The following is a 13795-nucleotide window of genomic DNA, read 5'->3' on the forward strand; positions in this document are numbered from 1 at the left end:
TAGAACAGAATAGAAAAAGATACAATGTGTGTGTGAAGGGGAGGGTTCAAGGCTTGCAGATGTAGTGCACACATGCATTCAAAGAAATTCTGGCAATCACCTTTCAATTGTGCAATATTTACTGGGAAGAAATCCTAACTGGAGTAAAAATAATCCAGCAAACTTATACCCCTCTGACTGCTTTATTGCTATCGCTCTGCTGCACACTCAGAAGTGTTAAATGTTTGTCTAGGGAATCAAACAGATCTTATTCCATATAGACATCTACTTTGTTCCAATATGTCAGATCAGACAAAACATGTAACTAAGCCAGAATAACTACACTGTCAACTGCAATAGACAGTAAACCCTCGAGTTATGCAGAGGTTGCGTTCTTGCAACTCCCGCCCCAACTCAAATTTTCACACAAGTCAAGAGGGAAAGGACAGCAGGATGCTACTTGGTTGCCTGCTCTCCTCTGCTTGCAGCACAGGGAAACTTACCAGCCCACCAGTCTAGTCAGTTTCCTGTTTGCTTCTTGCATAGCTCAGTGGTTTGATCATTGGCCTTTTGAACTTGGGGTTATGAGTTCAACCCCAGAGTGGGCCATTTAAGACTCTGGGGCAAATAGGTTTTTTTTTTTTTTTAAAAAAAAAAAAAAAAGGGATGGTGGTTGGCTCTACCCAGAGGGTGGGGGACTGGACTCTGTGTCCTCTCCAGGGCCCTTCCAGTTCTCTGAGATGTGATGTGTGTGTCTGCCATCCTACGGTGGCAGGGCTGTAGGCCTGACAGCTGCACGGCTTGGGGAGGGCAGGGGGAAGGGGCCACAGAGCAGCTTCAAGTTGTGCTTAACTCATGGTAAAGTGAGTTACGTGCAACTTGAAGCCTCATATTTCCCAGGTTTACTGTATAGGGATTCCGAATAGGATCGTATCTTTTTAGATTATTTATGAGATCTCTGGTGTTGCTCACTGTGTTCTGTTAAGACATCAGCACACGTGTGTGTGTGTGTGTGTGTGTGTGTGTGTGTGTGTGTGTGTGTAAAAATGCACAACCCTAACACTACCCACAACTGAATTTTAATTTCTCCAGTGTGTTGAATCAGTGAAATGAAACTCCAGTCAAGGACAAGATTAATGTCTTCACATGCACGAGTATTGTCCTCTCAGTCTTCCATATCTTCAGCTACCCAGTGCAACAGCTACCACTGACACCAAATAGTCATCGCAGATGTGTTAGTTGCAACTATTCTGGGTTGCAATTAACTGCAGACATTAACTGTCAGATTTTGACACAAATCATTAAGAGATAATATTTAGTTTAAAAGCTGTACTTTCTTAAAGGAATCAATATATTTCTTCTTACTGAAGCTCCATTTATGCTGCTGTTTACAATGATGGAATTACTTTCAACAGAGTGGATAAATAGCCACAAATGAGAGGAAGCAATAATCCACTGGGAACAGCATATAGAGACCACAAGCCCTATAAATGGCATATTCCTCTGAGAAAACAATGTATTCTGTAGAGTAAATTTTATAGTTCTGTTGCATCTAAAATCCATAATCACTTGCTGTGGTTGGACATCCTTTGTCCTTAAATAACTTGGACACATTTTCTCTGGGTCTTGTTAAAAGCGCAGGAATTAGTAACTCATTATGTTGAAACGAGTCACCATCGTCTAGCTGTAATGAATGCTTTTTCTTGGCTAAAGATTGGGTGGGTTCACATTTAGGTGGTTTGAAAAGTAGAATTTAAGCAGGTGGACACTCAAGACCTTTTAAATTGTTAACAATGGAGATCAACTTGTCCTTGGTGCTAAGAGCTCACATAGTAAATTTGTATGCCTGGGAAGAAGCAGAAAATCTGTCCCTATGTATGGTCAGCCCTGGAGTAATCAAATTGTGATTTCAATTACAGTATTTAAATCCAGGTAACTCCACTGACTCCACTGAAATGATTTAGATTCAACAAGTAATAAATTAAACCAGAAACTGTCCCTTTTTAAACAATCATATGGCACTTTAGCCTGTACAGATGTTGGTTTTAGTGCATCAGCTTTGTGCAAATGTACCAGGTATGTATGCCATTCAGGAGACTCACAGCTGATTGAAGTGCTCCAAAATTTTTATTTCATGATGACATTCTATTTTTCATGAAAAATTAATGGATTTTTATATCACTGGTTAATTTTTTGCAATTTGGATTTAAAAGGGGATGAATTTTTCACAAGGAATGTTCTGATTTTTCTAGAGTTTTCCTAGGCAAAACTCTTGAAATGACCAAAATTCAAGTTTTAATATGCAAATTATACAGTTGCCTGTCTTACTGGGATCTAGTAGCATTAGTGGTAACTGCTCCCTGCAGTAGGAATAAGCAGGTAAAGATTTGAAAAATTGAAAGAGTACTTATGATGGATATTGCATATATATATATTAGTTGTTTTTGAAACTGATCCTTATATTTGTAGTAAAATACTTTTTCTTTTTCCAATTATAGAGAAAGTCCATTATTGCAGTAAGTTGCATAGTGGCATTATTCTTCCTCATCATTGTTCGCCTTACAAATGAAGTAAACTTCCCTTTGATTCTAAACTGCTTTGGACAAAGTGGTGTGAAGTGGATGTTATTTTCCCATGTACAAAGGCGGCCTCTCAGAACTCACTATGGATATATAAATGTAAAAACACAAGAGGTAAGAACTTCTACCAGAGCAATGACTAGAACGTATGCTATGTCATTTTAGTAACTATATGAAGCATTTAAATAGCAACAAAGCTAACCACATGTTCAACAAACCTCCATTTCTCTGGCCTCAATAAAGGTTTTCACTGTCCTGACTTGACAGAAAATATCCCACTAAAAAATCTAAATATGTAATATTTTTCAACAGTAAAGTATGCTTTTAAAAATTCAGCTAGTTTGAACTCTGTAATCTCTATAACAAGAGCTTTAAAAGACCAGTGAACTAGCCTCAAAATTCTGGGTAGTTCCAGAGAGAGAGAAGTTTAAACCAACTTGAAAACTTCCAAATTCATTAAAATTCTGTATTTGTTACAATTCAGAATCAGTTTTGTTGGATATTTGTGGTGAAAATTTTATTGACTTGTATATGACTTCTGTATCATATGGGCTACGTCTACACTACAGCGATCATTCAAAAGTTGTTCTGGAAGACCTCTTCTGAAAAAACTTATTTCGAAAGAGCATGTCCACACACACAAAGCAGATCATAAAATCAATCTGCTCTTTCGATAGAGAGCATCCACAAAGCCCCTGCTCTTCTAAAAGAACAGGCTGGGGATCGAAAAATCCAGCGCCAATGAGGACTGCTCTTTTGAAAAAAGGACCTGTGGAACGTTTACACGTTCTTTTTTCAAAAGAAGCTTTCGAATGGAGGTGCTTTTCCTGATCCAGGTGCAGAAGATGGCTTCAGAAAGCAGAGCTGCATTCTTTCAATTTTGGATCAAAAGAGCACACTTTGTGTGTGGTCGTTCCAGGTGTTCTTTTGAAAAAGGGCCTGATTTTTCTGAACGAACTTGCTAGTGTACATGTGGCCGTGGTGTTTTAACTTTGTGGCATTTTACTATTTGCAAAGTGTTTGGTTAGAGTCTTGTTGATAAGACATCTTGCGAAGAATCCAGATTATTATATAGGTTCCAGTAATTTAAGGACACTAATGCTATTGACAGTTTGTCGATATTCTTCATGATTAATATTATTATTTTTATTATTTTACTGAAATCTTCTTCTCTCCATCTTGAGGATTTGTTTGCTGTGCATGCATAAGTATAAATTGTTCAAATAAATTCAACAACATTAAAATATTAATTTGTTTTACAAGCTCTTCCTTACAACTATTCCATTTTCACTCTGGCAAGTAATAAAATCCTTTTACTGTGCCATTTCCTTAGTTTCCTTGTTAACTTTATTTTGCTCCAGGAAGTAATAATTATTAGATGCATGTGCTGAGCACATTGAAGGATGTCTGGTTTGAGAAGGAAGGTATTTTTCCCACTTTGTGAGTGCAGCTGTTCTTCATTTGGTTTCCTAACTGCAAAGGATAGGTTAATTGTTTCACCATTACAGCATCAAAGGTGAAAATCAGAGCCAGAAACTGTAGTTTTATAGCAACTTTTTAAAGCTTTTAACATTTTTAATGACTGTAGCGTTCATGAAAGATGCAGAATCGAGAGTCATTGAGTGCATTTGCCTTCAGGACAAACGGCAGAAAAGAGAGGTTTCTAAGTCAATGGGTGAAATCCTGCCTCACTGAAGTCAAACAAAAGTATGCCTTTATCTTAATTGGGACCAGGATTTCACCCTGTTTACCTTAAACTTAAAACCAATCAAGGAATCTGTTGGGGGTGAAGGGTCTATTCCAGCTAATAAAGTGGGCCTGTCTGCTGAGACTGCTGACTGCCAACTGTGGTGGTGAGAGTCTGAGATGTGAACTGGATGGAGGCCATCAACTTGTGTAAATGGAGCCTTCAAAATAATTTGGCCGGTGCCAGTACAAGCTGGATTTAAACTGGCAGTCCATGGAGAAGAAGGGCTTAAAATCACGTTTCCCAAAATCATTTCATTTTCCCAGACGCTATAGGTGGGATTCAAGTGTGGTAACTCTACATTTACTGATTATTGCTTTGTATTTACTTAATGTACAAGATAAACCTCTCTAGTTTGGCATCCTCAGGACCTGACCGGTGCTGGACAAGAGAATTTGCCAGACTACAGAAGGCTGATAATGTCTAGTAGCATTACCAACACTTCCACTGCTTACAGGACTCTTAGAAGGTATTTAGGGGGAAATTACAGCTAAATAACACCACAGAGCACTGAGAGCCAGGACTGATGGCTTTCAACAAAGTATGGGACCGCAAGAAACTTGGCCACACCCCTGATAAGTGGTTGTCCAGCTAACTGAAATCATGCAGATGATGCTGGATGAGAGAGTGCTGGATTAGAGAGGTTCAACCTGTACTTAAAAGGTACTTTCACACTGCAACTGGGAGGTGTCGTTCTAATGTGGGTAGAGATGCACACTCCCTCTGCTGAAGCTAGTGTGCTAAAAACAGCAGCGTGACTTCAGTGGTACACACTAGCTACCCAAGAAAATACCCAGGTTGTTGGGCAGGACTGTGCTCATGCAGCTAGCCTGAGCTGCCATTATGGCCATGCTGCTAGTTTTAGCTTGCTAGCTTGAGTGCTTGGGTTGGGAATCCCATGCAGATGAGACGAAGGATTGGAGCTGGAACTGGAGGGTCTGATAGTCGATGACTCAGTAATCGATTAGCAGAACATTATCCTCAATTTGGCTGAGGCCACAGAGGATTTTTTTAAATTAGTAACTTTAATTATTTTCCCCCCTGAAACATGCAGATTACATTAATATTGGCTAATTAACAATGAGGAGGAGGATACAGAATGTGCCTTGCTAATGGAAAGTACTCTGCTCTTGAATTAATTATTCCCTGGACGATGGAGTTTCTTTGTGTGTGTTGGCTGGGTGAAAAGCTTTCACTTGGTAACCCTCTCTCAGCCTTTTTAGATCAATAACTTTTATTTTAGAGTGTACACATTAGAAATATAAATGTGTATGTCTATGTTGTACAATAGGTATTAGTAACTATATGAAGCATTTAAATAGCAACAAAGCTAACCATATGTTCAACAAACTTCCATTTCTCTGGCCCCAATAAAGGTTTTCACTGTCCTGACTTGATAGAAAATATCCCACTAAAAATCTAAACATGTAATCTTTTTCAGCAGCAAAGTATGCTTTAAAAATTCAGCTAGTTTAAACTCTGTAGTCTCCATAACAAGAGCTGTAAAAGACCAGTGAACTGGCCTCAAAATTCTGGGTAGTTCCAGAGAGTGAAATTTAAACCAACTTGAAAACTTTCAAATTCAATTCAAACTTTCTGCCTTATTGGTGGAATCCTAAAGCAGATGTTGTCTCATCCAGCAAAATACTGAGTCCATTCAGCTTTAGAGTTTGGATGTTCTTGTAGTGTTCTTTATTGCTAATGTAAAACTGCAGGTGCTCTGTCTTTCTCTGCCACCCTGTATAGTTCCCCTGTCTTCTGGTAACCCATCAGATTCCCAGTCTCTGCTACTGCTGTTCTATATTCTTATATATGCTCTGTCTTCCTTATTGCGCCTTACACTTGTCCCTTCACTCCATTCACTCTCTGCCTCCCCTAAACCTCCCAGTCTGAGTCAGGGAGCATAGCTAATACTTCTCTGCATAAGTTCTCTAGTACCTTCTCCCCAAAGTTGCTGAAAGGCACTCTTCTAGAGCAAAGGCAACAAAACAGAATGCTCTAATACTATGCCACATCAATCATCTGTCAAGACAAGAGACTAGAAAAAACTTAAAATTGAATTACGTATACACTTGAAGACTCTTTTCCTGATTTTTTTTTTCTCTACTTCTCCAAAAGTTGATTTCCTGTAGGGGACAACTGAGTGAGATGGGACTTGGAAAATTGGGCATAAGAAAGCACTTGGTAATGAAGGTTGACGCTTTCACTAATCCGTAATAGGAAAGTTTATGCAAAGCTGCAAGGAGTGACATAAACATGCCTATTTATCATAAACAGGGTAATTTTAAAAGGTGATACATGTATATGACTTTGAAATGTGAACATCTAGCAGAAGAATGTGGCAGCAAAGGGGATATTTCTAGTTCGTTGTGTGTGTGGGAATTAGTAATATAATGACATGAATTTTTTTCGCCAAAAAAACCTGAAACCTTAAGATGAAATATAACTAGATTACACAAGAGTACTTAGATTTCATTGAGACACATGCTCTAACTGTCTTTAATTAAGACTGTACATAATACAATATTGTTGCTATGGTTTCCTGGAATTGTAGCCATAGCAACAGCCATAAAAATTGGTGTTATGTTCAGTAAGCATACTATGTTTGATATAAATCAGATATTAAGTTTTATTGTCCTGACCTATTACTCTGATACACTCAGTTCTTTTTGGAATAATGTAATATTTTTGAAATATAAGGTTCAAGTTGGCTTTTGTGGGCTCATGGATTCCACACCCAGAGAATTTGCTGCAGCAGCACCCAATTCTTGCCCACTTTAATTCAAAATGCAATGGAATGTTGTCCCAAGAAACAATCTGAGAAGATCCTCTAAGGAACCTACACCTAGGGCACATGTCCCCACACCTGGCAGGAACCCCATGTGGGATGATAAGGCTAGCTGCTGCCACACTGTCTCTGGCTCTAGCCGCAGCCCCCAGTTCCTGATGATGACTCCAAACGCATCTGTCCAAGGTTCCCTGCATGAGGCTCAGCAGAAATGTTAATATGGTCATGCTGCCACTTCCAATTAACTTCTGCTAAGCTGAAGGAACAATTTGCATCCATCCGTTCTGACCACTATCTCCCTCTTCATCCCACCTACAGCCAAGCCCTGAAACAGAGGCCTCAGAAAGGAAGAGAGCGATGCCTTGATTTCTCAAAGTGCTCTGATACTACAATGATCAACGCTATGTAAAAGTCTATGTAGAATAGAAGAAACTGAAAGTCATGTTCTTCTCTTTAGAAAAAGACTAAAAGAATCATTTTAATAATGCATTGATGTCCAGTGAATAAATCTGGAAAGATCTGCAGTTCCCTACGGCTCTTTATCTAAGGAGCTCTAAGAAATTTAGGAGCATTACTTCATTTTACAGACAAACTGAAGTTGGATGAGGTTGTAGTTTTGCTGGTGCTTAATGCATAATAAAAGAGGTGTTGGGGCTCAAGCAATATATATATCTATATCTATATATAAATATAAAAACATTCATAAGTGGTGCAGCTGCTAGGGTTCTGAACTGCTAAGGTGAAATGCTGGGGCTTGGTCCTGGTAAGCCCTGGTGTAAACTAAGACTGAGTTTGCCCAAAGCTATACAATGGGAAGTGCTGGAACCAGGAATGTAGTTTAGCGATCCCAACCACCTCTGCTAACCATTCAGTAACAATTGGAATATTCTTAGATTCCAGAAGAAATGCTTGGTTTGCAGAGCACCTGTTTTGATCACAGGTTTGTAGTCTGCCTGTTAACTGGGTCTGGACACCTTTTGTGTATGTGTACGTACACACACACACACACTTTTTTTCTCTTCATCCTGTGCTACGTAGTACAGCTGTGTAGGAATTTTTCAACATAACTTTTTTACTTGGAAAACCCAAATTAGTGAAAACTGAACTATTTTGTACAAACGTGCTAGTTTTTAAAGATGCAAGATGGAACTGAGAGAGAGATGCCCGGACAGCTTCACCCTGCCTCCAGAATGGCCAGTAGCCCTTACTTCAGTTGTAGATGATGGGTCTCAGGTCAGTCATTTACCCACAGGGCTTTTGGCAATTTGGAGTCAGGTAAGGGAATAATGAAATTTGTTTTCCAGTCAGCTCCTTTATTCAGTAGTGTCACTGTGTGTTATAGGAAGATAATTGGTTCAAAATACAACAAAAAATTATTTTTCTTACATTTTTTTTCTAAATTTCAGTTCACTGGCAAAGGAGTCAAGAAAAAATTAAAGGAACAGGAAGAAAACCTTAGATTGTAAGCTCCCTGGGGGCAAGGACTATCTTTTTGCACAGCCCAGAGCCCAATGCTTGTCCGTGTGTTGTGTTAATACAATACTGATAAAGATAATTGTTTTTTAGCTCCGAGACCCTGTTTCCATGACGTAGAAGCCCATGGGTTTCCTATTTTAGTTTTTTCAGTGTTTCTTATTTATCTTATTTCTTATTTCATCACTTTTTCTTCATCTACTAGGGCCAGATCCACCCAGCACTGTTTTCTGCCATGTAACTATCCTAGATAAAAGAGTATTGTAATTCTAAAATGATTGATAAATAAGCTAGAGTTTCACTTTCTGTGTAAAGATGGAAGCGGGGGCAGCGCATAGGATGGTTAGATGAGCTTACATACATTTGTTACAAGTATTATGCAGAAGTCAGCAGGCCAAAGTCATCTTTCGTGTTAGTATCATTCTGCTTCTCTTGGGAAAGTATTCACGGGAGCTGATTCCTGTAGCAGCTGAAGACATACTCATTCTTTCAGAAAAGGCCATGTGGTTCTGTATATTCATTTCCTCCACACAAAGAAAAAAAAACAGCTAATGCTATCTTTTTTTAACTAAAAAGGTCACGTAAGAGAACAGGATTATATTAAATAGGAACATTAACAGTCAGTAGGTATTCTCTTGCTATGGGGGAGGGAATTCTGCAAACGAATCGCAAAACTTTGGACAATACTCTTCTCTGACTGAAAATTAAAGAACCTATTCTCAGCTGGTTTAAATTGATGCAGATCTGACCTAAAAAGCAGCGAATTCTCATATGAGATTTTCCAAGTATAGAATGTAAATGCTTAAACAAAATTAAGACTTTAGAAAAAAGAACAGAAGTCTGTTGACCACATTCATGCAGGGTCTAGTTTTACTGAAATCACTATGGGGGGGTGCATTTAGCACAAGTATTATCCCGATGGAATATCATAGAAGCATAGAATACTAGGTCTGGAAGGGACCTTGAGAGGCCATCGAGTCCAGCCCCCTGCCCTCATGGCAGAGCCAAGTACTGTCTAAACCATCCCTGATAGACATCTATCTAACCTGTTCTTAAATATCTCCAGCGATGGAGATTCCACAGCCTCCCTTGGCAATTTATTCCACTGTTTGACCACCCTAACAGTTAGGAACTTTCTCCTAATGTCCAACTTTAACCTCCCTCGCTGCAGTTTAAGTCCATTGCCTCTTGTTCTAGCCTCAGAGGCCAAAAAGAGCAAGTTTTCTCCCACCTCCTTATGACACCCTTTTAGATACCTGAAAACTGCTGTCATGTCACCCCTCAATCTTCTCTTTTCCACACTGAACAACCCCAATACTTTCAGACTTTCTTCATAGGTCACATTCTCTAGCTCGTTAATCATTCTTGTTGCTCTTTTCTCTAATTTCTCCACATCTTTCTTGAACTGCGGTGCCCAGAACTGGACACAATACTCCAGCTGAGGCCTAACCAGTGCAGAGTAGAGCGGAAGAATGACTTCTCGTGTCTTGTTCACAACACACCTGTTAATGCATCCCAGACTCATGTTTGCATTTTTTGCAACAGCATCACATTGTTGACTCATATTTAACTTGTGGTCCACTATAACCCCTCAATCCCTTTCTGCTGTAGTCATTCCTAGACATTCTCTACCCATTCTGTATGTGTGAAACTGATTGTTCCTTCCCAAGTGGAGCACTTTGCATTTGTCCTTATTAAACTTCATCCTGTTTACCTCACACCATTTCTCCAATTTATCCAGATCATTTTGAATTATGACCCTATCCTCCAAAGCAGTTGCAACCCCTCCCAGCTTGGTATCACCTGCAAAAATAATAAGCATACTTTCTATGCCAATATCTAAATTGTTGATGAAGACATTGAACAGAACCAGTCCTAAAACAGACTCCTGTGGTACCCCACTTGTTATACTTTTCCAGCAGGATTGAGAGCCATTAAGAACTACTGTCTGGGTATGGTTATCCATCCAGTTATGCACCCACCTTATAGTGGCCTCATCTAAATTGTATTTGCCTAGTTTTTTGATAAGAATATAATGCGAGACCGTATCAAATGCTTTACTAAAGTCTAGGTATACCACATCTACTGCTTCTCCCCTATCCACAAGACTTGTTATCCTATCTAAGAAAGCTATCAGATTGGTTTGACATGATTTGTTCTTTACAAATCCATGCTGGCTGTTCCCTGTTAGCTTACCACCTTCCAAGTTCTTGCAGATGATATCTTTAATTACATGCTCCATTAGCTTTCCTGGCACAGAAGTTAAGCTGACTGGCCTGTAGTTTCCTGGGTTATTCTTATTCCCCTTTTTATAGATGGGCACTGTATTTGCCCTTTTCCAGTCTTCTGAAATCTCTCCTGTCTCCCATGATTTTCCAAAGATGATAGATAAAGGCTCAGATACCACCACTATCAGCTCCTTAAGTATTTTAGGATGCATTTATCAGGCCCTGGTAACTTAGACATCTAATTTTTCTAAGTGATTTTTAACTTGTTCTTTTTTTTATTTCAAATTCTAACCCTACCCCTTTCCCACTAGCATTCACTATGTTGGGCACTCCTTCATCAGACTTCTCAGTGAAGACCAAAACAAAGAAGTCATTGAGCATCTCTGCCATTTCCAAGTTCTTTGTTACTGTTTCTCCCTCCTCACTGAGCAATGGCCCTACCCTGTCCCTGGTCTTCCTCTTGTTTCTAATGTATTTATAAAAAGCCTTCTTGTTTTCCTTTATGCCTGTAGCTAGTTTGAGCTCATTTTGTGCCTTCGCCTTTCTAATCTTGCTTCTTGTGTTGTTTGCCTATATTCATTCTTTGCAATTTGTCCTAGTTTCCATTTTTTAAATGATGACTTTTTTTATTTTGAGATCATGCAAGATCTCCTAGTTAAGACAAGGTGGTCTTTTGCCATATTTTCTATCTTTCCTGTGCAGCGGAGTAGTTTGCTTTTGGGCCCTTAATAATGTCCCTTTGAAAAACTGCCAACTCTCCTCAGCTGTGTTTCCCCTCAGTTTTGCTTCCTATGGGACCTTACCTACCAGCTCTCTCTGGCCGTTTCTACCCAGGCCACTTTCTTCGAAAGTGGCATGATAATACATGGCCTGAAATATGCTAATGAGGCATGGATGCAAATTCCCCACACCTCATTAGCATACGGCCATGTGATTTGGAGTCCAGAAGACCATTCTTCTGGACTCCAAAATGCTATGTAGAAATGGCCTCTGAGTTTACCAAAACCTGCCCTCCTGAAATCCACTATCACTATTTTGCTGTTTTCCCTTCTACCCTTCGTTAGAATTGTGAACTCTGATTTCATGATCATTTTCACCCAAGCTGCCTTTCACTTTGAAGTTCTCTACCAACTCCTCCCTATTTGTTAAAATCAAATCTAGAACAGCTTCCCCCTGGTAGCTTTTTCAACCTTTTGGAATAAAAAATTGTCTCCAATGCAATCCAAGAACTTACTGGATAGTCTGTGCCCCGCTGTATTAGTTTCCCAACATATATCTGGATAGTTGAAGTCCCCCATCACCACCAATTCGGGGCCTTGCATGACTTTGTTAGTGGTTTAAAAAAAGCCTCATCCACCTCTTCCACCTGGGTAGGTGGCCTGTAGTAGACTCCTAGCAGGTCATCACCATTGTTTTTTACCCTTATTAGGCTAACCCAGAGACTCTCAACATGTCCATCTCCTACGTCGATCTCCACCTCAGTCCAAGTGTGTACGTTTTTAATATATAAGGCAACACCTCCCCCTCTGTTCCCTGTCTATCCTTCCTAAGCAGGCTGTACCCTTCAATACCAACATACCAATCATATGTATTATCCCACTAAGTTTCCATGATGCCAATGATGTCATAGTTATATGTATTTATTAGCACTTCCAGTTCTTCCTGCATATTACCCATACTTCTTGCATTTGTATCTAGGCATCTAAGATCTTGATTTGATCTTGCCTCCCTGTTTTGCCCTGACCCTCTTTTTACTCTGACATTGTTGCCCATGCTGCCTCCCATTTCTGACCCATCACCCAGGTTTCCATGTTCTCCACTTACCTGTGGGCTTTGCTCCCCTGCCCCCTGTCGAACCTAGTTTAAAGCCCTCTTCATTAAGTTAGCCAGTCTGTGTCCAAATATGTTTGTTCCCCTCCTCGAAAGGTGAATGCCATCTCTGCCTAACAGTCCTTCCTGGATTGGCATCCCGTGGTCGAGGAAGCCAAAGCCTTCCTGGCAACACCATCTGCAAAGCCAGGCATTCACCTCTAGGATGCACCTGCCTCTGCCTGGGCCCCTACCACTGACAGGCAGGATTGAGGAGAATAACACCTGCACCCCAAACTCCCTCACCTGTGCCCCCAGAGCCCTGAAGTCACTCTTGAGCTGCTCAGTGTCGCATCTCGCAGTATCATTAGTGCCCACGTGGATGAGAAGCATGGGATAGTAGTCAGAGGGCCGGAAAATCCTAGACAACGCCTCTGTAACGTCTCGGATATGGGCCCTCGGTAGGCAGCATGCCTCCCAAGATGACATGTGAGGGCGACAGATGGGTGCCTCTGTCCCCCTCAGAAGAGAGTCCCTGACCACCACTACTTGATGTTTACTCCTCGCAGTGGTAGCAGCAGACTTCCCAGCCTCGGGAGTATGAGGCTTCTCCTCTGCTGTATGGGCTGATTTTTTTGTCTCCTGTATCAAGTACAGTGTAACGGTTTCCTAGTACCAAGATGGGAGGGTTCTGAGCAGGGGTGGAACACTGCCTACTGCCAGAAGTAACAAGCTGCCAGTATCCACCCTGATCTATCTTCTCCTCCACCAGTGGTTTATCAGCCGTCCTGTGTACTGGGACAGTTACCTCAGCTGTCTCCACATGAATACTATCCAGGGACTGCTTGTGGAGTCAGATATTCCTCAACCTGTACTCTCCCACCTCTTGGCCTGAGAGATTCCACCAGCAGGCACCTTTCGCACTGGATGGTTCCCCCCAGTCTGGGTATCAGTGAGTGGCAATTGCAAGCGACAGTCCCCGCAAAGCCACACCAGGATCTGGGTAGAGGCATCCATGGTCAGGCAGCCTGTCTGGCTACAGGCACAGGTGGAGGAGACAGTCGTAGTGCTGGCATAGGTGTTGCGGGTCTTCCTAACCATCGCAGGCCTCCCTCTGATGAACTCCCTCTTAGACTCCCCTGTCTGCAGCTCCCCTGGTCGCCCTTGCCTCTGGCTTTTACAGCCTACTGGC

At 40.8% G+C, this 13795-nt stretch overlaps 1 protein-coding gene across 3 annotated transcripts in view; it reads left to right on the top strand.

The window, feature by feature from the left end:
* Positions 1-13795, top strand: part of ST6GALNAC3 (ST6 N-acetylgalactosaminide alpha-2,6-sialyltransferase 3) — a 308982-nt gene that overhangs the window by 128298 nt on the left and 166889 nt on the right. For all 3 annotated transcript variants that reach the window (XM_075002902.1, XM_075002901.1, XM_075002903.1), the window contains exon 2: positions 2478-2672. In XM_075002902.1, coding sequence (XP_074859003.1) covers positions 2478-2672 — 195 coding nt within the window. The remainder of the gene's footprint in view (positions 1-2477; positions 2673-13795) is intronic.

Source organism: Carettochelys insculpta, chromosome 9 (assembly GCF_033958435.1).
Source record: "Carettochelys insculpta isolate YL-2023 chromosome 9, ASM3395843v1, whole genome shotgun sequence".
In the NCBI taxonomy this organism is placed as follows: domain Eukaryota; kingdom Metazoa; phylum Chordata; order Testudines; family Carettochelyidae; genus Carettochelys; species Carettochelys insculpta.